Below are 25,169 nucleotides of genomic sequence, written 5' to 3' on the forward strand. Positions count from 1 at the left end.
ACTGGTAGTTATTATCCCATAAGATATACCAAACCAGAGAGAAAAGTAAACTTTTGTTTCACCACACTGGCTAACAAGAAGTCAGAAAAGCAGTTTCCTTAGGTTTTGCAGTCCTGGTATCACCACAAAACCAGACTTAAAGTTCAGTGGTTCTTTAAAAACAATGTAATCAAATAAAATCCAGATAACATCACACCCGCAACCCAAAATTGATGCAGGAAAGGGTGTCCCAGACACTGCTGAATGCAGGATTGGATCTTTCCATTCTTGGTTCTGTATTACTACAGCTTCTAACCCAATAGTAGAACTGTTAGTGTGTAACAGAAATTACTTATCAAAATCATGTTTGACTAAAACAGGATGTTTCTTTGTAAGGTTCATTATGGAAGTAAAAAGGTGATTGAATTTCTTTACAAACCCCAGGTAAAACTTGGTTAGACCAATAGTGGATTGGATCTGCTCTTGCAGCATAATTCCTCTATGTCTCATCTGATCTTGCCATAAACTAATTAAAATAGCTAATTTATTTATACAAGTTCTGGCAAATGTTTGAAACCCAATTAATATCAAGTCAATGTTGATATGTATGTTCTCCATAGTGTAGATATCTTGGCATTTAGCCATAGAAGAAAGATGGTATTGTGCCTCAGTTTCCCTTTTCATACAGCACATTAGTTCTGCGATGTCTTTTCTCCTGTGTACAGTTTCAAGATTAGTTACAGGCACTAACTGTGAAATATCAGTATCACAAGGTCTTTTAACATAAAGTGTTCTCTTATGTATCACTCCCAACATGTTCAGGGGTTTTTCCAAAAGATTAGGCACATTGTACATTTTTACAGTTTTTGGTATCAGCAACACATTAGTCACAAGAGTTAACATTAGCATTAATATGAGCATTAAATCCATTACAAGTGTACATTTCCAATCATTTTTGTCATGCCACGCCTTTACCTCAGTACCATTGGGATTTTGGCATTTTAGTGTTAACAGGTGGCTTTTATTTGCAAGGTTTAGTCTTTCCCTTCCTCCCTGTTCTGGGGGGTCAAAATCTGAGCTCTTTTGTGTAACAGAATCCATTGCTGGCTGGGTGTGTCCTCTTTGCTAATGGCTATGGGCAAGTCTTTCTTCCCCCTGTCTGTCAGGTAATTTGCATCAACACAGATATTAGCTTGTTGACTAGTTTTCAAATTCTTAACTAATACCAATTCTGGACTCTGTCTTAAAGAGATACCGTCCATTTTCACTAGCATGTTAGACCCAAGGTTCTTTTGTCCTTCCATTACCAACCTCTGCTTGCATATAGAATCTGATGTTAGGTCCACTAAGAGACTGCAAGACATATCCGAAGTATTTAGAGATGAGAGTTTGCCTGCCATCCCCTGTATTGTCAAGAGATTAACTGCACAGCTGTCCTGGTCTGCAGATTCAGCTACGCAGGCTTCTCTCTGAACCTGAGACACAGACTGTTCACTCACAGAGTCAACATGGTGACGTTCCTGTTCCAACACCATTGTTTCCCCAACAGACTGGCCAAGCTCAGCCACTGGGCTATAGGGCTGTTCAACCTCCCTAACCATTTTTATTCCATCTGAGACTTTTTAGGCTCTCCATACTGGATTTTTCGAAAGCAAGGTCGTGGATCCTACACATCTGAAAGACTCTGGCAGTTAGGAACTGAAACTCCCTTCATCAAATCATGTTCACACCTCTCAGTTACAGCAAACTGCCTGCAAACACTACCATGAGGATTCTTCCCTTAGGAGCTTCTTTAAGCAACAATTCCCCTTTATCTTGCTCCACAGATGCATCGCTCTGCTGAGCCACAACCAACTCCTTCTGAGTGTCACTTAAACCCAGAATCACCTCTGGCCCATCTAGAGGATTTTTATACAACCCCCTAGACTCCATAGTTCAAAGGTTCGAGGCGCTCTCTTTGCCTTTGCAGCCCTTCTTGCTGGCAACACTCAAGTTACCAAGCTCAACACACACAAGCTTAGGAATTATTTCCTTCTTTTTAAAAGTTTGCACACTGTCAGTGGGTAACACAGTCAAATCACCTCCATGCTCTCCCGGTGCCCTGGTCGTGATATCAACCTGGTTAAACAGAGTTGTCATATCTTTACCCAGCAACACACTAGCCACATGCAAAATAGGAGCACCAGAATCACCTGGTCCTTGGGACTTTGTTATGACACTAGGGAAACACTATCTTATGACACTAGCGCCTATCTATCTATCTATCTATCTATCTATCTATCTATCTATCTATCTATCTATCTATCTATCTATCTATTCCAATCCACCCCATCTATCTATCTATCTCTCCAGTGTGTGTGAATGAGGTTGGGGATATGAAAGTGAATATGAGTGTAATGGGAATGGAGATCTGTGTTTCAGTGTGAATGCTGATACCTGTCTGAAAGTCAGTGGGAATGGAAATATTTTTGTTATTGTTTTTGTTGTTATTCCTCAATATTACATCCCGGGGATGGTTTAAAAACACGTAGCGTTCATATCACAAAAGTTCTTTAAAGACAACGAGGAGAAAGCTTCTGTCTACACTTTATTCTTTATTAATAATTAACTAAGTAAATGATCTTGATGATGGTGCTTAGCGGTGATAGATTTGGTGCTAGTTGTGGTCCTAGTGCCCAGGGTCTCCAGAAGCTGGGAATGGGCAGCAGGGGGTGGATCACTCGGTGATTCCCTGTTCTGTTCATTCCCTCTGGGGCACCTGGCACTGGCCAATGTCAGGAGACAGGACACTGGGCTAGATGGACCTTGGGTCTGACCCAGTCTGGCCGTTCTGATCTTCTTAATTATAGTTTAAGCTCCCATCATCCTAGGCACAGTACAAACACAGACCATAAACCTCTCTCAGTCCCACCGAGTTTACAACCCGAGTGTAAATGGGAAGTGGAGTGTGACTGGGAACAGGAATATAAACACAAATATAAATAGCAGCCCTGCATAATAATCTTCCTTCACTGTAGCCTCAATCCTCCATCGACTCTCCCCTAAAGAAAAACTCCCAGACACGTCGCTCTCGGCACACTAATGTCAGGGAGGCTCCACTGCAAAACCTTAACTCTGTCCTCAGACTCCCGCCCCCAACCCCAGCTTCTCCCACCTGCACCCACAGGTGGGCCCCAGACCTGGCCCAAAGCACGAGCCAGGCTTGCTCAGATCACGTCCCTAGTGCCATGGATCATTTCAATGTAGACGGTCACTGCTGGGAAGGGAAAGGGGCTTCCATCTGAAATCCCTCCCTGCGCCATGGGAAATCTTCCCTCTCCAGCGGGTGGCCCAGCCCAATGGATCCCTGGGACATGACCCCTCCCCAGACACTGACCCCCCCCTGACCGGACATTGCATGGCCCCTGTGCGCTTGGAATGGGGCTCCAGAGCCGAGTCCCCCCAATCCCCAATATCACCTCACAATAGCCAGTCCCTCAGTTCCTGGGTGAGGAAATACAGTCACTGCAGGGAGCTGGTCATTCCTCCCAGGGGTCCGAAAGTGTCAGGAGGACCCAGTGCCCTGTGCCCGGTACTGCACAGACACAGGACGGGACAGTCTGACTCCTGCACCCGGAGCCCTAGGGCGAGTCAGTCAGATCACTGGCAGCAGGAGTGTGTGTCTCTTATAAAGCGGGGACATGCAAAGGAGGAGACAGTTTCCTGTTTAAATCTGTGCCTCTCTCTGCCCAGGCTGCACCCGGAGACACAATCCGCAGCCCCTGGGTCTGTGCAGTGACCAGCCAGTCCCCTGAGAACTTTCTGCTCCAGCACCAGGGAAAATGGGATTTTTGCTCCTTGTAATTTTCGCTGTAGCAGCTTTGGAAGGTATTTTCCTCCTCTGAATAACTGGCAGAGTTAGAAGAATATTGTGTTACCGCTGTTTTTATACCGATATTAATGGCCTTTCTCTATTCTCAGGTGTCCTATCCCAGTTGCAGCTGGTGGAGTCTGGAGGGGACGTGAAAAAGCCCGGAGACTCTCTCCGCCTCTCCTGCAAAGCCTCCGGGTTCAACCTCAGCAGCGCCTATATGCACTGGGTCCGACAGGCTCCCGGGAAGGGACTGGAGTGGGTGGCTCCAAGCAGTGGTATTCCTCGGCTGTTGAAGGCTGATTCACCATCTCCAGGGACAATCCCAACAACCTGCTCTATCTGCAAATGACTGGCCTGAAGCCCGAGGACACCGCCCGGTATTACTGTGCTAGACACTAACACTGTCGATGCTAATACAAAAACCAGAGCTGCGGAACTTCCCGCGCCTGCCGCATGGGGGCAGCAATGACACAAGCAAAACTCTACTGCCTTGGGTGCAAGGGGGAAAGGGGCGTCAAGACTGAAAACTCTGACATTGCGGATTAACTCTTTAATGTCCTGAATACGACCCCCATCCCAGTGTCTAGCAGCTGCTCGCCTCACACAAACGGCTCTTCCCATTGGAATTAATGGGGGATCTCCAGGGAGCAAAGCAATGAGCAATTGGCCCCTTCTGCATATGGCTAAACATGCCGGGGAACATTCCCCCTGGGCACCGCACAGTTCAGTGGAGCCGGTCACTGCTGGGGACGGGATTCAGTCCCAACTCTCTCCCAGCGCCAGTGGGTGTCCCAGTCCTATTATACGCAGAACTCTGCCTGGACCTGAGAATCTTCCATCACTAAGTAAAGGGAATAGAAACAGGATGTAAAATGGCGTCTCTGGAATGCTGCTCTTACAGGGAATCTTTTATTTTGTTATTTTTCTTAGCCAAAATACACTCAGGATCCCACCACACTGAGCATGGCCCAGCACACACCCTCCCCAGTAACTGATAGCTGGAAACCCTCTCCTAGAGTGCTAGGAAAAATAATAAATTACAACAGAATTTGTGTCTCCTATAATGAGGTGTATATGCATATAGAAGCCACAATTCACTGTTTAAATCTGTCTCTCTCTTTGCCCAGGCTGCACCCGGCCAGAGAGACAATCTCCCTCCCCCTATGGCTGTGCCAATCCCAACCAATCCCCTGAGAACTTTCCCCCCCAGCACCCGGGGTGAATAAACGCCTGCCGTCAGTTTGTAACCCTATAATTCACAGCCAATGTCACCCATTGCTACGCCAAGTCCCGATGCACCTGTGGTGCAGAGATCGCTCAGTCCCCGAAGAAACCCCGCTCAGCTGCTACTGCAAACATGGGGCAGGGCTGGGAGTTTCAAAGGGGCCTCATGGATAAAGGAACCCACCTCACAACTGACAATCACAGTCCAGAATATCTGCTGCTGTCCAAGGATGAAACTAAAGATCCAGCTGGCAATATAGGTCCAGCAATTTAATATAGAGACCAAGGAGATAAAGGACTCAACCGGCAGCCCTTAATTCCAGGGAATACCAAGTGTTGGCGCTGAGGGCAGTGGGCTAGTACGCGTTCAGGGAGGAAGCCTGGTAGGGCTTATTGGGATTGTGCAGAGAGAAGCAGCAGCTCCATAAGAAAGGTGTCAACTGGAGTTATTAGGCTTAGAGAGTGGAGGGCTGGTGGCCTTATCTGGTGGCTGCTCGCCTGGGGTCCTCATTCCCCTTTGGATACATCTGCTCTTGGGCTGATGGGCCCCGGCAATGACAAGCGAGAACAGAACACTGTATAGGCAGTGAAACTATGAAACCCGGACCTTCGAAAACAATATCAGAAACACAGAAAGGGATGTCTGGGGAGGGGTGGGGGGAATCAGGGAGCTGAGCGCTCTCGTCTCCTTTTTCTGAGAACCGGACACCAACAAACACCGTTCAAATACCGGTTCTTGCCTGTCCCTGTAAGTGTGGGGAGGTGAGAGCGCAGAAAGCCAGGTAGAGCGGGGCTCCTTCCATTCCCTGCGGACAAACCCGGCCAGCAATTACAGCTATTTCCCTGACTGCAAAGAGGAGAGTCGTGTCCGCTTCAGGGGCGACAGGGCTGGGCCTGTAGACCAGGGGCAGGCAAAATTTTTGGCCTGAGGGCAGGCGGCATCAGGTTTCATAAATTGTATGGAGGGCCAGTTAGGGGAGGAGGTCATGGCCCAGCCCCCCCTCCTATCTGCCCCCCCCAGGGACTCTTGCCCCATCCAACCCCCCCATTCCCTGATGCCCCCCCCGGCCCCTGCCCCATCCACACACACCCCGCTCCCTGTCCGCCCCGGGTAGGGTGACCAGATGATAACTCCAATATATTGGGACTGCCGAGGGGGGGGGGGGGGCAGGGGCGCCTTTTCAATTGTTACAATCACCCGGCATGTCTGGGTCTGTGGGGGCACTTCGGTGGCGGGTCCTTCAGTCGCTGATGGTCTTCAGCAGCATTTTGGCGGTGGGTAATAAATCTTGCCACCAAACAAAGAAGTACTCTCCGTTGAAATGCCACCAAAGACCTGGACGTGCCAGGTGAGTGTAACAATTGAAAAGGTGTGTCCCCCCGCCCCTCTGCCTGTCACCGCCGCCTAAGCAAAAAGAAAAAAAAGAAAAGAAAAGCCGCCGCGCCGGATACAAAATATCAGGACAAATGGCATCCTGACCGTACTTCAGTCAGGACGTGGGACTGTCACAGACTCACAGATCGTGGCCACTTTTGGCCCCGTGCGGTCCGTGGGGGGTGCCCCTTTCAGTGGGACAGCCCTTCTCGGGGTCCACTCTCTCTCGGGGTCAGGCCCCACCACCTCCTGGAGCCGCACCTCTCTGAGCCTTAGCATGTCTGTCTCTCGCCGTGGACCCCCTCAGGGAGTCCCCTCGCTCTGGACCCCCGGACCTCCACCCCCGAAGGGGTTGATGCCCCCCCTGTTCTCTAGACCAGAGTGACTCCCAGCCAGCATAAAATAGGAGGGTTTATTGAGAGTTGAACACAGCACAGGAAATTCTCAGGGCCTCAGGCCTGGCCTCCCTCAGCCCAGCACATCCCAGTCTCTCTGCATCCAGGTGGGCTCTGCCTGCTCCCCCTCTCCAACCCCGAGCCCCGCTGCTTCCCAGCTGGGCATCTGAGATCCCTGGCCCCAAACCCCGCCTCTGTCCATTGTCTTCTCTCCAGGTAAACAGGGTCGTAAACTGGGGCCTCCTCTTCTCGCGTCTGTCCTCAGGCTGGAACCGGCTGGTTACGTCACTGGGTCCTCACTCTGCAGCCCATTGTCTTCCCACTAGCCAGAACCGGCTGCAACTCCTGAGCTGGGTCTCCGGGTCGGGGTCTCAGGTCACTGGTCGCTGGGGTCTCCATCCTCCAGGCCATTGGCTGGGGTCCCAAGTTCCCTCTCCGGTCCTCTGTACCAACACACGCCCTCTCCCCTCCCCTCGTTAAACCAGTAACCCCCAGGGAAACTGAGTCCCACCCCTCCACATGAAAACCATTGAAACCCCACTGAAAACAAGAAAAAAACAAGAAAATCCCCCATGTCGTCACAGGGACAAACTACTCGATATCAGGACAGTGCCGATTTTATCTGGACGTCTGGTCACCCTAGCCCCGAGACCCCTGCCGCCTCATCCAACCCCTCCTCTCATTCCTGGACCTCCTGGATCCCTGCCACATCCAACCACCTCTTCTCCCTGCCCCTGACTGCCCCCCGCCACCCCATTCAACCCCCTTTCTTCCTGACTGTCCCCCAGGACCCCTGCCCCCATTCAACCCCCTTTTCCATCCCTGACTGCCCCGACCCCTATCCACACCCCTGACCACCACCCTAAACTCCCCTGTCCTCTATCCAACCCCCCGCTCCCTGCCCCCTTATCACGCTGCCTGGAGCACCGGTGACTGCCGGCACTACAGCCGCTCCTCCTGGTTGGAGCTGGGCCACGCCGCCGCCACCACCACGCAGCTCAGAGACCGGGTCAGGCCGGGCTCTGCAGCTGCGCTGCCCCAGGAGCTCACAGCCCACTGCCCCGCCCCCCAGAGCATTGCGCCGGCGGCGGAGCGAGCGAGCTGAGGCTGCAGGGCTGGGGGCTAGCCTCCCAGGCCAGGAGCTCAGGGGCGGGCAGGACGGTCCCGTGGTCCGGATGTGGCCTGGAGGCCACAGTTTGCCCACCTCTGTCCCAGGGTCTTGATACATGATATAACTCAGAAAAATTTTAAGATTAATTAACTAAAGATGTGACGTGAACGTGCATTAAACCCCTGCGTGTGGACGCTCTCATTCAGAAGAAAAGTGGCACAAATTTCCTTAAAGGGGCATTTTCTTGAGTGTCCTCATTTACATATAAGCATCAGAACTGGAATCTAGGGCTCCAGACGTCCAGTTCCAAACCTAGACAAGAACACCGGCCTTTTGGCTCCCAGTTAGCTGCCCTGCCCATTGGGGGTGACTTGCTCTTTCCTTTCTCCTGCAGGAAGATGACTAATTTGTTCCACGGGTGTCCCCCGCTTTCGTATCTACTGGTTTGGGGAGTGGCAGGTCCTTGCACTCAATCCGCCTCACTGCACTGTAGAGAAACACTCCGGTTTTTGCTCTCCTCTGTGTCACGGTGTCACTGTCTGGCACGGTAATACATGGGAGTATCTGCAGCTGTCAGGGAGCTCAGCTGAAGGGAGAATTCATTTTTGGAAATGTCTACAGAGATGGCTAATCGGCTTTTAAGAGACTGGGCAGACAATATGCGCCCATCTCCATATATCTCTGCCATCCATCCCAGCCCTTTGCCCGGGGTGTCGGATCCAGTGCTACCAGTACCCGCTGGAAATGGAGCAACCAGACACAGCACAGGTTAGTTTGAAGGTCTCTCCGGGCTTCACCGCTCCCGGGCCGGACTCCACCAACTGAATCTGTGAGAGGACACCTGGGAAAATAGAAAGTAAAACCTCGACGTTCCCACTTTGGTATTAAAGTGCGCTGAAATTCTTATTATTTTCCGTCTTAGACAATGACCTACATGAAGGGGCGGCCAGGAGGAGAAGGAAAATGCACAAACACATCATGGTCTCTAGCAAGGACACTTTCTCTGTGGCAGATCTCCAGCTGGGTTTCGGAGGAGGCAGCTAGAACAGAAATTCCCAGCTGAGCTATGCGGGGATTGAGTCTGAGTAGAAGGAGTAGTTTCTATTTGAGAAGAAAGCCCCAGCCAGCAATTCACATGAAGTTTCAACACACCGGGTAGAGAAGAGAGGAAAGGAGATTACTGGGAACTCCTTCCCTACCGATGAAAATCGTGTCGGGTGGACATGGCCCATGACCTGTGGTCTGATCCAGCATCCACTAACCTCACAGGAACTGCTGCCATTGACTTCAGCGGAAACTGGACCTGAGCTGAGCTGATGAAGTTTGAATTTAAGAGTAATATTTGGGGCAGAACTTCAGCTGGAGTCAATTCTTGTTCTTGAGCACATGCCCCAATGACTTTCCGCTGACTAATTTATGGGGTGCGCACTTGGAAACCTGTCTCCCGTGTGTTATTTTCAATATCCATCCGTAAGTGACCAGATCCCATTCACACAGTGGCTAAGTTAAAGTCAAAACAAAAGTTCAGCAATATCGGCAAGTATTGGTTAAAAAAAGTAGTTCGACTCTCTCTCCATCTCTGGCTTTCAGTTTTCCCAACCAACACACAGGATCACCCAACACACACTCACAGCTCCAGGCAGGACACATGCTCACAAAACACATGCAGCTGCATCCTAAAAACAGCAACAAGAGCCACACACACAGCACCCACACCACACACTCACCACAACCCTACAATAGAGATATACACAACCAGAGCAACATCGCACAAACACAGAGCACGGACATTGACAACACACGCACAAAGCGCATACTCACCCAATGCAGACACATACACAGCAGCACCTACCCGATACTCACATTGTTTAAATAATTCCCAGTAACATCCACGTCGCTGGATAGCACTTTTAAAACAACAACTACTCGCAGCATTTCTTTTCATTTGAATTGTTTTCATCCACTGACAGAAATTGTTCTCATAAGACAGAGGTGGGCAAACTATGGCATGCAGGGCACATCCGTCCCGCTGGACCCTCCTGCCCGGCCCCTGAACTCCTGGCCAGGGAGGCTACCCCCCGGCCCCTCCCCTGCTGTCCCCCCTCCCCCGCAGCCTGGGCTCTGGGCGGCACCAGCCACTGGTGCTCCAGGCAGCGCGGTAAGGGGGCAGGGAGCAGGGGAGGTTGGATAGAGCGCAGGGGAGTTTGGGGTGGTGGTCAGGGGGTAGGGGTGTGGATAGGGATCGGGGGGGTCAGAGGGCAGGGAACAGGAGGGTAGAATGGGTGCAGGGGTCCCGGGAGGCAGTCAGGAAGGTTGAATGGGGCAGCAGGGGGCAGTCAGGGGCAGGGGTTCTGGGGGCACTCAGGAAGAAGGGGGTTGTTGGATGGGGCAGGGATCGGGGGGCAGTCAGGAATGAGAGGAGGGGTTGGATGGGGTGGCAGGGGACATTCTGGGGCGTGGGTCCAGGGGCGGTCTGGGGACGGGGGGGTGGATGGGGCAGGGGTCGCAGGGGGCCATCAGGAGGTGAGAAGCAGAGGGGGTCCGATAGCGGGCGGGAGCCGGGCCACGCCTGGCTGTTTGGGGAGACACAGCCTTCCCTAACCAGCTCTCCATACCATTTCAGAAACCAATGTGGCCCTCAGGCCAAAAAGTTTGCGCCCCTGATCCACAGAGAGAAAGCGAGAGAGAATAAAGAATTCACTTGTATTCCAAAATTCTGTAAAGGATGCATGAGGTTTTTTCCCTCTCTTGTAGAAAAGTGATTAGATATCAGATGAGACTCCGGATCCATCTAATCCAGTATCCTACCTCCAACGGTAGCTGATGCTTCAGAGGTTGTTTTCATTGCAATATTTTGTAGCCCCGCTGGTCCCAGGCTATCAGAGAGACAAGGTGGGTGGGATAATATCTTCTATTGAACCAATTTCTGTTGGTGAAAGAGACGAGCTCAAGAACGAGCAACACAGAGCTGGTTTTCAGGTCTGGGAAAGGTCTGTGTAACCAGGACAGTCAGGGCTGCAAAAGCATTCTGTGAAGTGCCCCTGTTCTCTCTTGGCCAGAAGCTGGGAATGGGCGACAGGGGATGTATCCTGTTCTGTTCATTCCCTCTGGGCCACCTGGCATTGGCCACTGTTGGAAGACAGGATACTGGGCTAGATGGACCTTTGTCTGATGTTCTCTGTGAATTCATCTAATTAGTTTTAAATCCCATTTTTAATGTTGCACTCCACAACATCCCATGGAAGGTAGTTCCACAAGCTGACTGTGCCTTGTGGGAAGAAATAGTTCCTTAAATTTGTTTTACAGCTGCTGACTATTAATTTCATTGGGCGACCTCTAGTCTGGTGTGTCATGGACTCACAGATCGTGCCCACTCACAGCCCTGTGCGGTCCGTGGGGGGTGCCCCTTTCAGTGAGACAGCCCTTCTCAGGGGCCACTCTCTCTCAGAGTCAGGCCCCTCCACCTCCTGGAGCCGCACCTCTCTGAGCCTGAGCGCATCCGTCTCTCGCCGTGGGCCCCCTCATGGAGTCCACTCGCTCTGGACCCCCCGGGCCTCGGCCCCCAAAGGGGACGATGAAACCTTGTTCTCTAGACCGGAGCGACTCTCAGCCAGCGTAAAACAGGAGGGTTTATTGTGCATTGAACACTGAACAGGAAACTCTCTGACCCTCAGGCCTGGCCTCCCTCCACACAGCACATCACAGTCTCCCTGCATCAGGTGGGCTCTGCCTGCTCCCCCCTCCAGCCCAGAGCCCCCCTGCTCGCCGCTGGGCATCTGAGATCACCGGCCCCAAGCCCCGCCTCTGTCCATTGTCTTCTCTCCAGGTAAACAGGGTTATAAACCGGGTTATTGGGCCTCCTTTCCTCTCTTCTGTCCTCTGGCCCCCTCTGGCTGGAACCAGCTGGTTAGGTCACGGGGTCCTCTCTTCACAGCCCATTGTCCTCCCACTGGCCAGAACCGGCTGCGACTCCTGCACTGCGTCTCCAGGTCTCCAGGTCACCAGTCGCTGGGGTCTCCATCCTCCAGGCCATCGGCTGTGGTCCCAAGTTCCCTCTCCAGTCCAGTCTGTAACAACAAACTCCCTCTCCCCTCCCCTCGTTAAACCAGTAACACCCAGGGAAACTGAGTCCCACCCCCTCTGCATGCAAACCATTGGAAAACCAGGAAAAAAACAAGAAAATCCCCCACTTTGTCACATGGTGAAAGAAAGAAAGAAAGAAAGAAAGAAAGAAAGAAAGAAAGAAAGAAAGAAAGAAAGAAAGAAAGAAAGAAAGAAAGAAAGAAAGAAAGAGAGAAAGACAGATCACACAGCATTCACTAATAGCTGGTTCATTTCCCTGCCCTGTTTACAGCTCTGAGAAAGCAACTGAACAAAGGAGCTCCGGTGTTTTCAGCTCCTTTCCAAGGGTGATGTCAGAGTGTCTGATCTTTATGCAAATCTCCCAGCCAGGGTCCCCATTTAAACAGCAGATCCTGGGTTCTCATGGGACCCGCCTGCCCAGGGGCTGAAGTGAATTTCATTCTTTGTCCTTTTTTCTCACCTTTTAAAGAAGATGGAAAATATGCTGTCACTCCTGGTTTTACTCGCTATCTCGCCTTGTAAGTCAGGAGGAGAAATCCGGGGGGGAATGATCAAACCCTTAGGCAGACACAGAAGGATTTAACTGTAACATTTCCTGTCTTTGCAGGTGCCCGGACCCAAATCCAACTGGTCCAGTCCGGGCCTGGCATGGTGAAGCCCCAAGAGACCCTCATATTAACCTGCTCTGTGTCTGGTTCTACCATTTCTTCTGGCTTTAACTGGGGCTGGATCCGGCAGGCTCCTGGGAAAGGCTTAGAATATATGGGGTATACATACGGACCTAGCCAGGTCACCAGCTATGCCCCGGCTTTCCAGAGCCGAATCACCATCGCCATAGATTCCTCCAAGAACCAGTTCTCCCTGCAGCTCCGCTCGCTGACACCTGCAGACACTGCCACCTATTACTGCGCCAGAGACACAGTGACGCAGAGCAAAACAGGACCCGGACAGAAAGGGGAAGTGGTTTCTATACAGACATTCAGGGCATTTAATGCTGTCTCCCTCCTGCTCCTCGCCCTAGTTGCCCTGCTCCTGCCCGCACAGTGGCCCCTCTGCTTGGCCGCCAAGCACCTGGACCGGTGTTTTGCCGAGTGCAAGCGCTGCACCGACCCAGAGTGCAGCAGTAAGTGGGTGCGGGGCGCTGGAGTCCCCGGACGGGACCTGCCTGCTGGATCCTGAGGCTAGCACTGGGGGGGGGGGCTGTGCCAGGCATGCTCTGGGAGGGAGGACGGGGGGGTCCGATGCCGCTCTAGGTAGCCCGTGCGGGGTGGGGTGATGATGCTGCAGGGACGGGAGACCCATGGGGAGGCCGCGGTGGAGGCAGTGCTCTCGGGGCCGGCCCTCGGGCAGGGCCATGGGGCCGCACTTGTGGGCACCGCGATCCGGCCATGAACCGGACGTTTCTCCGTCCCTTTAAAGGGCCAGTAGCCCGGCGTCCCGTCGGGCGGGTTCTCCCACACGTGCCGGTCCAGCCCCAGTGCGGGGTGTGAGGGGAGGCGTGTGTTTGGTCATCGGCTCCCCAGCCCCATCTGCAGCGTTGGTACGTTCCAAGCGGAGCGGGAGGGGAGGCAGTTGGCCGAGAGCGGGTGGAGGGAGGGGGCTGGGGGACATGGCCTGAGCGCACCCTCTGGTGCTGGGGTGCGGTCCAGGCGCGCATGGGGGAGGGGCTTGTTGTTGTTTTTTGCTCCCCCCCCCCGCCCCCGCGTCCCGATTTTTCACTTCTGTCATCTGGTCTCCCTAGTCCGACTCCCTCCCTTAGAGCCACTGGCCAAATAACTCCAAGCATTCAGGGAAAGGGTTTGTGTCTCCTATAAGTGGGAGATATTCAAATAGGGGTGAGAGTTTCCTGTTTAAATCTGTCCCTCTCTGCCCAGGCTGCAGCCAGAGACAATCCGCAGCCCTCTGGTGTCTATGCAGTTACCAGCCAAACCCACCTGATAAGTTTCCCCTCCAAAACCAGGAAAAATGAGACTTTGTCTCCATTTCGTTCTCATTGTAGCAGCTCTGGAAGGTATGTTCTCCCCTGAGTGCCCTGAAGAATATTGTGTTGCTGAATATAACATCAATATGCTTTAAAGTGCCTTTATTTACAGGTGGCCGGCCCCAGGTCCAGCTGGTGGGGTCTGGAGGGGGAGTGGAAAAGTCATCTTTGGAGACTACTGGATAAGCTGGGTCTGTCAGGTTCCTGGCAAGGGCCCGGAGTGGATCTAAATAAATATGTGGAGATATACCTATCTCCTAGAACTGGAAGGGACCCTGAAAAGTAATTTAGTCCAGCCCCCTGCCTTCACTAGCAGGACCAAGTACTGATTTTTGCCCCAGATCCCTCGTGACCCCCTCAAGGATTGAACTCACAATGGGTTTAGCAAGCCCATGCTCAAACCACTGAGCTATCCCTCCCCCCAGCCTTGTATAAGCTACTGGGCCGGCAGTACTGTACATTACGCCAGCTCGATCCAAGGCCGATTCACCATCTCCAGGGACAATCCCAACAACCTGCTGTATCTGCAAATGAGCGACCTGGAACTCCAGGACACAGCCCTGTATTACTGTGTGTGACGAAGTGGGACTGTTCTTAATGTTTTCCTCAGTTTCCCCTATGCAGTTCTTAAGTATGCTCAGCCCGCTACCGGCCTGGGGTTCCCTTCCGGCCTGGGGTTCTCTTCACCCAGGCTGGGTTCCCTTCCGGCCTGGGGTTCCCTTCACCCAGGCAGGGTTCCCTTCCGGCCTGGAGTTCCCTTCACCCAGGCCGGCAGCGGGCTGAGCGGGGCCGGCGGCCGGGACCTCGGCGTGCCATTAAAAATCGGCTCGCGTGCCATCTTTGGCACACGTGCCGTAGGTTGCCGACCCCTGTCCTACAAAGTCCTTCACTTGTGGTGTGAGGAGAGTCTGAGATATTTAAGTGCCTATAGAGGCAGATAGGAGCCTGGAAATGGAGTTTTAAAGGTATTTAGGTGCCTAAAGAGGCAGATAGGGGCCTTTGTAAACTCCATTAGAAACCTACATGAGTTAGCTGCCTAATTGCCATTGCCATTAAAAAAAAGTAAGAGAAATTAAATATTCTGAGGTAGAGAATCATCTTTGCAGCGTGTTGATCTAGACTTGTTCATTTGGTCAGAGGGGACGAGGCATTGCACAGCTTTTTCTCACACACCACTGCCTATCTTTAGACCACCTTTACCGCAACTTTGGCTAATAAGTTTTTCTGTCCCATCTTGACTGCATGCTTTCTTTGCACAAAGCAGCTTTCCCCCTGTGCCAGCGATTCAATTGCACTGTTTAAAACCACAAAGTCGTCTTATGCCAAGTAACTCCCTCCCCCTTAGATATGCTGTACGCTAGGTCTGAAAGTATGAGAACTGGGATTCTAGACTCTTTCCAAAGAGAGAAGGAGGAGGATCCGTGCCCCAGGGAACACACAATGTAGAACTAGACAGACAAGTTAACAAACAGAGGGTGGGTAGAGGAAAGATTTGCAACCAGCATGGAGTTGTATTAACAAATGTTATAGAAATACGGTAACAGCATTATAGTGAGATTGGGTTCAATTTTACCACTTCATACTTCCTCTTCAAACATTATCCTGGTAGGTTCAGGGTAATGTTGCTGGGACTGCAATTAAGGATTTGTGTTACACTGTTGGAGGAAGAAAGAAGATCCCTGTGAGGTAGCAGTGTGAGATATCAGACTTGACTACCCTTATCTGGATTGAAACAATTGTTTTCTTTGTGGAATCTTATGCATTAGGTGAATTGTCTCTATATAATGGAGATCTGCCTACCAGACTACAAGTGCATTAGCAGTGCAAACCATGCTATGCTGCCAGAAACCAAAGGGATTCTTCTGATAGAAGAAGAAGAAGAAGATGGAAAGTTGACCAGCGAAGCATTTCAGAGCGCGGCTTGCTGCACTTCCAAGGAAGCATTCACCCACATGGGCAGCTCCAAGTAACAGCTCATTTCTCTGGACTACAATTCTGAGAAGTGTTGAATCCCCTCGGAGCTACAGGGACAGTTTATGTAAAGAGGTTTCGCACGGTGACTGGGATATACACACACACACAGTGATACAGACACCATAGAGCCCTGCACAAAAACTTTGAACATAACAAGCACATTTTTTCTCGCCCTTGGTGTTTTTTGACCTTTTTAGAGGAAGCTACATGGAAAAAGCAGCAGAAAGGGCCAGAAAAATGTTTGACAAAGTTTTTCTTTAAAAAAAAAATCTTAATTACGATTGATTCATTTAAATCCCTTGTTTTTCGTTTATTGTGAAGGGAAAGGGAGATATTATGCATATGTTATTGTGTTGGTGTAATGATAATATTTTAAATTGTTCTTTTACCTTTGCACATTTCTTTATATGCTGTCGAGTGCACATGCCTAATTATCTATACAGGGTTTTATCCTCATTAGTTAAATTAAAGAAGGAAAACATCCATACCTATTTTTATTATTTTCAGAACGGGGGGTCACCTTGCTACATGGTCCCACATACGGCATGTTGCTGTTCTTTGGGACCCCTAATCAATCCTCCTCAACCCACTGGCAGATCTTGGCTTTGAGGCACAGAATTTGTTTCTGAAAGCAGGAAAATTTAGGAGGCAAGCATCAAAATTCTTCTGTAAGGCCCTGATCCTACAGAAACTGAGCACATGTTTCAGTTTACACATTGGAATAGACCCACTGAAATGTTAATAGGGCTATCCAGCGGGACAGATCCTCAGCTGGTGTAAATTTTCATATTGGCTTCAAAGGTGCCAGGACCCTTTACACCAACTGAGAATCTGCCTCAGGGTGGAGGAAGTTGAGCATGTTTGTAAGTCTTTGCAGGACCAAGGATTCCATATTTTAATTATAAAGGCTCAAAGAGACAACAAAAATCACGCCTCTTTGAGCTAATTTTCTTGTTCTGCAGCTAAAATATAAATCACCTTTTGCGTGGAAAAGGTTTTGGTTTAGCACAAGATTACAGCAGAAACTGGAGATGAATAATTAATCTAACCCAGACTCAGACTAAAATAAATACACCCTAGCAGTTGTTTCAATTTTCTCTAGAGAGGTTCTTGCACAGCTGTATAGCACTGTGGACTCCGATGCTGTCTTTAAAGGGACCAAAGTCTCTCTAATACCAAGTAAGTGACTTAACCTTAATGCTCAGGAAAGAGTGTTTGAAAACTTTACATTTAAGAAAAAGTAATTTATTAAAGATTTTTGAAGGCATATTGAAGGTGAGATTAAAAATAACCCTGTGACTATGCAGGGATTCTTATTGTCTGTGCTGGTAGTGGTGGTTTTTAGCAATGCACACTTCAGATCCAGAGACAATAGGTCCTTCTGAAAATGTGTGTGTATAAATTCCCAGCTGCTGTCTGACTTTCAGTGACAGTTGGACATTCCTTCTTTCTAGCAGAGAGAAATTACATGAAAAATATAGTTAAAATAGTCATGTGGTGTTCTGCAATTTTAATTCATTTTTCCACTGCAATCTTCTAAAAATATTCTATTGAAAGGTTTCAACATTCATATTAAGTTCATACAAAAACTTGTTGTTAAGGTAGTTTTATAATTGCAGAAACAAACTTTCAAAAGTTAGCAAATGCCAGAATTAAGGTTGTTTGGGCAAAATTAACTCTTTCTCCTTATGCTACAACTTCTAATGAAATGATCACATGCTATTTTCCCCTACAACTCCCATTTTTAAGTTCCTATTATTATTATTACTAAAATCCTGGCTTCAAATGAGACTTAAGGAGCTCAGTCTATTCAGTTTATCAAAGTCTAGATTAAAAGAGGACTATATCATGTACTTATCAAATAGGTACTCTCTAGGTACCCACATACGGCAAAGATCATTGCTTTTAAGGCAAGAAGGGACCATTATGATAATCATTTAATTAAATTTCAACCACAATATTACCTTTCCAGGAGATCAAACACCTTCCAAGCCCTCCATCTGCATTATGGAGTCAGAAAATGAGAGCATTGCTGCTTGCCTGGCGAAAGATTTCTACCCTAAAGAGCTGAAGATATTCATGAATTCTAACAGTGAAATTATATATGAAGCAACAGATCCGATCCTCACATCTAGTGGGAAATACAGTGCTGTCAAAATTGTCAAGTTCTCTTCAACTGAACTAGTGTCTTGCTACGTTCAACATAACGGCAAAATTATTAAGAAAACCCAAACAGCCGAGAAGCCGCCAGGTATGTTTTCAGGGTTTAAGGCTCAATAAGATAATACACCTTTGAGATTAATTCAGTTTTTATTTATCATATAGGATCACAGTGGAAGTTGGAATGGATTAGTGCATTCATCTAGTCCAGTATTCTGTCTCCAGCTGTTTCAAAGGAAATTGCAAGAAATCCTACATAAAATGTTTACTTAAGAAAATGTTTTGTGCCACTATTCAAGGACTCATATACTTCCAAAAAGGGCAGACTCTCTTTGACTTCACAGCACTATGGACCAGGCTAGAACTGTGCCCAGGGTGAATTTCCACGCTCTTGAATTTCAGATAGTTCAGTGGGATTATTATATATCTGTATAAATCATTTATTTTGGGTGCAGTTTGCTGTCTTTCTTTTAGATTTCACATCTCCTGCTCCAACGATCATTGTGCCCGAGCCGTGCAACATTTCAACCCCCAGCCTCGAAGGTTAGTACCCAAATGAATGATTAACAGACCTACACTGCTGTGTGGAAGGGGAAACTGAGGCACTTTGCCTCATGGCATTGGTGGCTAAATGCCAAGACACCTTCATTTGAACAGATACTGCTATCTGCATTCTGTTAGTAATACAACACCCCGACATGTTTTCAGGCACCTGGGGACCAGGAACTCCGGACCTTGCAAGAACACCTATGAATGACATCCTAGGGTTTAAAGGTACTGGCAGGGGGTGTGACCAGAGACAAACAGGGATTTAACATGTACTGCCTCCACCATGGACAGTGTCCAAGATTCTGGCAGTAAGTTCAGGAGGAGGATGTGACGTTGCATTCCATATGTTTTACTGTGACGGGTTCAGTCAGAGAGATCGCCTTGGAACTGTAACCTGATGTGCTGAGATTACCTCTGAGCCCATTTTCCACTGCCAGCCTGGGACTCCAGAACCCTGCCTTGTTGAGCCAGACATGCTATCCTGCTGTAGCACAGACCCAGGGGCTGGGCCATGGCCCCAAAGCTGCAGACTTTAACTAAAAACAGCTCAGCAGGTCACCTATCTCCAGCACCTGGACACCCAGTTCCCAATGTGATCCAAACCCCAAATGAATCTGTTTCACTCTGTATAAAGCTTATACAGGGTAAACCCGTCAATTGTTCGCCTCTATAACATGGAGGGAGAGAGAGAGAGAGACGCACAGCTGTTTGCTTCCCCCAGGTATTAATCACTTACTCTGGGTTTATTAATAAACAAAAATGATTGTATTAAGTATAAAAAATAGGATTTAAGTGGTTTCAAGGAATAACAGCCAGAACAAAGTAAGTCACAAAGCAAAATAAAACAAAATATGCAAGTCTAAGCCTAATACATTAAGAAACTGATTACAGGTAATATCTCACCCTCAAAGATATTCCAATAAGCTTCTTTCACAGACTAGACTCCTTCCTAGTCTGGGCCCAATCCTTTCCCCTGGCACAGTTCTTGTTACACCCAGCAGACATCTCAGGTGGTAAGCAGGGGTTTTCTCATAACCGGCATCCCCCTTTGTCCTGGTCCACCCACTTTTATATCTTTGGCACATGGCGGAAATCTTTTGTCTGTGCTTGTACACACCTCTGCCTCATCAATGGAAAAGTACAAGGATTAAGATGGATTCCAGCATCATGTGACATGGTCACATGTCACTGTAAGACTGCTAGTCTCCATTCTTCCTGGGTTGTCCCACAAATACACTGGAAGGTTTGCAGATAAATAAACCATTTACAACCAATTGTCCTAGTGAATTGGAGCCATCAAGATTCTAAACCACCGTTAAGGGCCCACACTTTACATAATTACAATAGGACCTCAGAGCTATACTTAATGACAGGTTTCAGAGTAGCAGCCGTGTTAGTCTGTATCCGCAAAAAGAAGAACAGGAGTACTTGTGGCACCTTAGAGACTAACACATTTAAATTTAAATTTGTTAGTCTCTAAGGTGCCACAAGTACTCCTGTTCTTCTTAGAGCTATACTTCTTATTTCTAGCTTCAGATACAAGAATGATCCATGCACACAAATAGAAGGAATATATTCTGTAGGTTATAACCTTCGTTATGATAACTTACAAGAGACCTTTTGAATAAAGCATTTTCCAGTTACATCAGATTCACACTCCTAAGCCTATTTCCATCAAACATATGGAGTGCAACGTCCCAGCGGTTTACTGTCTTTCTTTTAGATTTCACATCTCCTGCTCCAACAATCCTCGTGTCCGAGCCGTGCAACATTTCAACCCCCAGCCTCGAAGGTGAGTACCCAAACGAGTGATTATGTTGCTGCAAGACTTTATGGCCAACAGGCAACTTGTGAGATGGGGCTGGGGAGGGGGCAGCTATTGACTTCAAGGTCAGCTGAGAATCTGGCCCTTGCTGTGTCTGGTAATTGAACGGTAAAGAACGTAGGACCAGGTTGTCCAACCTTTACTGGTGTTGGCGAGCAGCTGGTCACACAAGTGGACCCATTGCTGTGAATGGGGAGAGGTGCTGAGCAATGGTGAGCAGGGGTCCTGCAGTCTGGCTCCGAGAGTCCTGCTCCCATTGACGGCAACGGCCCCGGACTGAGAAACAAACATCTCCCCTGTGGTCTATTGCTACCATACCTTGTTAACTCCTTCCACATGGGCCCATTGCCCACTGACATCAATGACATCATCACATTCTTCTTCTCCTTCTCTTAGCATTTTGCATTGCAGAAGAGAGCTGCACCTTGCCAGCTCCACTTCCTTACTCCTGCTCTCTAGCACAGAGAGAGGCTTGGAAGGATTTGATTGTTTATCAGTAAATGTTGATAAACATCAGTTCACCTCACACACAGAAACCAACAACAGAACTATTTCTACTGATAGCAACTGAAATGTACAAAGTAAGGGAAGCAACATAAGAAAAATGCTGCATGAGAATGTATTAGAGTTTGACTTACGGGTATTTACTTGGTATATTTTGACATATAATATTGACAATCTGTGTTTTAATGGTTATAAAGCTTTAATTTATTGAATCTCAAAATATACTGTCATTGAATAATTATTGTCTGACCCCCAGTCATTTCATACAATTGTGAAAAATATAAATAAATAGAAATAGAAAAAAAGCCATTGATGTTATCGGTCTAAATTATTTAAAATTATTAAATTATTTTAAAATATTAAAAAATATTAAATTTTTGAATTAAAAATTGTATTCTGACAAGTCTCTCTCTCTCTCTGTGTGTGTGTATATATATATATATATATATAATTAATGGTTATATTTGGCTTTGTGCAAATATGAATTTTCATGGGCAAACTACACCATTGTTTCATATTTTATAGATCCGAATGAGGAGAAAAACACAAAGACACTATCCGCTGCCCTGCTGGGTTTGGAAATTGTGTTTGCAAAGAGCATCGTCTTTAATGTGCTCATGATTGCAAGATTAGTCTCTGAGGTACGTGATACTTTGCAGTGCAGACCGGGCTCTGGCATTTTTATCACAATGTCGGCTAAGAGCGCCTAGGGCAGGTTTTTTAACATACTAGTAAAAATGTAGCTGGAGCCTAAGTCCTGCCTACACTAGCACGAAGAGAAGAGGTAGGAGGAGAAGAATTGTTTTGTGGTTAGGGGCTTGGGCTCCGTTCCCGGCTTTACCATGTTCTCTGCAGGAGCGCCACCAGCTTTTTTGCCGCCCTAGGCAGCGGAAGGTCCCGCCCCCGAAATGCCGCCCCCGACAGAGGTGGCGGAAGATCCGGCCGCCGCGGTCGCCACCCCCCAAATGTTAGCACCCCAGGCAACTGCCTAGGTCGTCTAATGGGTGCGCCGGCCCTGGTTCTGTGTCGGCTTGAGCAACTCCCACAGGTTCTCTAGAATGTTCTGCCTTTAGTCTCTCTCTGTCTTGGGTGTCCATCTGTAGGTGGGAATAACAGCATTCCCCTACCTCACAGAGGGCTTGGGAGGAGAAATACATAGAAGTTCTCAGCCATTACTATTGGAGGCTGTATAAGTACCGTAGGTTGACAGCATGCACACATTTGTACCACTAGTCAGGAAATGGTGGTTTGCAGTGTTGTAGTAGCCGTGTTGGTTTCAGGATATTAGAGAGACCAGGTGGATGAGGTAAAATCTTTTGTTGGACCAACTTCTGCTGGTGAAAGAGACAAGCTTTCAAGCTACACAGAGCTCTTCTTCAGGTCTCTTTCTCCAACAGAAGTTGGTCCAATAGAAGATATTACCTCACCCACTTTGTCTCTCTGAAATAATAGGACATTTCTCAGAATGGTTGTGTAATCAGAGATCTCCTGTCTCTCGTGTGGAAGTTTATATTTATTAGTATTGCACTAGTGTCTAGTATAGGGCCAGCTGAGGTGAGGGATCCATTATTCTGGGCACTGCTCAGACACAGGATGAGAGACAGTCCCTGCCTATTGCTGACAACTGAAATAAAGAAAACAGAGAAAAGGATCAATATACCCACTTTTCCCAGGGTCCTGGTGGATTCTCCATCACTGAACATTTTTAAACCGAGATTGCAAGCTTTTCTAGAAGATCTACTCTAGGAATTATTGTGGGGCCGTTTTCTGGCCTGTGTGACACAGGTCAGACTAGAGGATCACAATGCTCCCTTCTGGCCTTGGAATCTGTGAATCTCTTGCTCTGTAATTGATTCACATGTGAAACTCTCACAGATGTCACTATAACTTCAGCACCTCTATGATTAATATGCAATTGGGATTTGCCATGTGGAAAAGACCAGATAGTTTTGCTGTAATAAAATAAATGAACATAATAATTAATAACAATGTCGTTGTTGTTGTTCTAGGTTCGCAAGAAGGAGCGAGGAAGGACCTGAGAACTAAAGCAAAATTTCTGTCATCTTTGTTTCTATTAATTATATCCACTGCTTTTGATACTGACAATTAGTCTGCATTTATTGTTGCTGTGAATAGATTTTTAACAAGCTAATTTTGCTTAAAGAATTGTAAAGTTACAATAGTGACTTCAGCATTAAGACTGGAGGAGAGTTTCTATTTTAAAGTTTATTTTGTATTCCCTCAAAACTTTCCCTGCCCCTTGGAAAAAAATCCTATCTTTAGTGCAAACCTCCCATGTTTCTTAGGCAGAATAGGATGTTTGCCAACTAAATTATACTGATTGTGCAAGAATTTTTGAAAGAGTAGACTTTGAAATATGATGGGCTTTTGAAAAATGTCATCTAACTTTTTTGAATTCATGTATTTTCCTTGCCTATGTTTATATGATAGCAATGTTTTGTGTTTTGGTGCATGTTGCTTACACAATAAAAAAATGTTGCACAATAAGAGTTGTTTCTTTTAACAATATTGAATGATTTGAACCTATCAATGGCAGAGAGGCTTCTCTCTCCAGAGGTGCTAGCTCCCATCCAGCTCCATGTTGTGGGAGAGACTGGTTCGGGGGGGCAGGGAATGGAATATGGACCTTTCCTCTCTAGGGGCACCAGCTGTCATCTCGCCCCAAGGCAGGGAGATTGGCTGGCTCCGGGGGTGGGGAATGAAATCACAAGACCTTTCCCAGCTCAGGGTGTTGGTTCTGATTTCATCTCAGGTCAGAGAGATTGGCTGGGGTGAGTGAATAGGCTACAGGGTCTCTCTCTTTTAGGACATACCAGTCTGGCTGCACACTGCAGGCACTAGACGTGGGGCAAAGGTGGGAGTGAGGGAATGGGATTTGGAGACTATTTCAAAAAATGAATATAAAGAAATGTGTTAGTTTTTCCTTCTGCTCCATGAATAAAATGACGCTTCTGCTCTCTAAACCAGCGTCCATGAAACTCAGAGTGTTATGCAAATTGTGTCACTAACAGAAGGAAATTAATAAAATAAAAAGGTTCATGGATATTAGAAAAAAACACGCCTGGAAAGGCACTGGAATGGGTATCAACCATTAGCTATTGGGCCAGAGATACAAAACATTACGCTGCTTCAGTGAAAGGCCGATTCACCATCTCCAGGGACAATCCCAACAACTTGTTGTACTTGCATATGACTAACCTTAGACCCGAGGATGCTGCTGAGTATTACTGTGGTTGGACACAGTGTGCAGAAGGCACTTGGAGCTCTAGTTCCTTGGCCACATGTATCATGTCCTTTTTCTGGTGGCTCGGCCACAAAAGGAGGACAAGAGCTCACTACTGCTACCATCTGAGGGAGTTGCTGGGTTGAGATCAGCTGGTAGAAGGAGGCAATAGCCTGAGAATCTGGGACTTCAAGCCCCTAGAGTGACCTCTTACCTTTATAGACTCCCCCCCCCCCCCCCCCCATCATACACAGCTATTTTAAAGTTCAGCGTGATAGTAAAGAGACCCCTTTTCGACCCTTCACCACACAAGAGAAAGCCGGCAGGATTTGTCATTAACTATTTATTTCTCCTCTCCTGGCTCCCAAACTGCTTCTCCTCCCTACTGCCGCCAGCCACCTTCGAGTTCTCCCTCTTCTCTCCCCGGCTCTGCTCACTTGATTGCAGCAGCTCAGCGGATGGTCCAGCTTTACTCCTTCACTTCCATTCTTCTCCCCTTCTTTGGGGGGCTGCATTTGCCATTGAGCAGGCTGATGGAAATCCCTGAGTGCTCGGCCTAGGCCAGGGGTCTCCAACATGCGGCCTGCGGGGCTATTTCTCTAGGTAAGTGGCTCCAGGCCAGAGCTCAATGCTGTCCTGCACCCTAACCCCCTGCCATGAGCCCCCTGCCTGCACCCCAACCCTCAGCCACACCTCGCACTCCCTCCTGCACCCCACCCCCAACCCGCACCTCAACCCCCTCCTGCACCCCACACCCCAACCCCCAGCCACACCTCGCACTCCCTCCTGCACCCCACACCCCAACCCCCTGCCACACCTCGCACTCCCTCCTGCACCCCACACCCCAACCCCCTGCCACACCTCGCACTCCCTCCTGCACCCCACACCCCAACCCCCTGCCATGAGCCCCCT

General features: G+C 48.4%; 2 gene segments (V, D, J or C); both read left to right on the forward strand.

Moving 5' to 3' along the window:
- LOC122173242 (Ig mu chain C region secreted form-like) overlaps positions 1-25,169 on the forward strand; it is a 1,717,225-nt gene that overhangs the window by 292,451 nt on the left and 1,399,605 nt on the right.
- On the forward strand, positions 16,999-23,518 carry LOC135975203 (T cell receptor delta constant-like). The segment is given in 6 exon segments: positions 16,999-17,154; positions 17,948-18,226; positions 18,610-18,678; positions 20,408-20,476; positions 21,539-21,654; positions 23,023-23,518. Coding segments are annotated over 5 exon segments (528 nt in total).

Source organism: Chrysemys picta, chromosome 13, assembly GCF_011386835.1.
Source record: "Chrysemys picta bellii isolate R12L10 chromosome 13, ASM1138683v2, whole genome shotgun sequence".
Lineage (NCBI taxonomy): Eukaryota > Metazoa > Chordata > Testudines > Emydidae > Chrysemys > Chrysemys picta.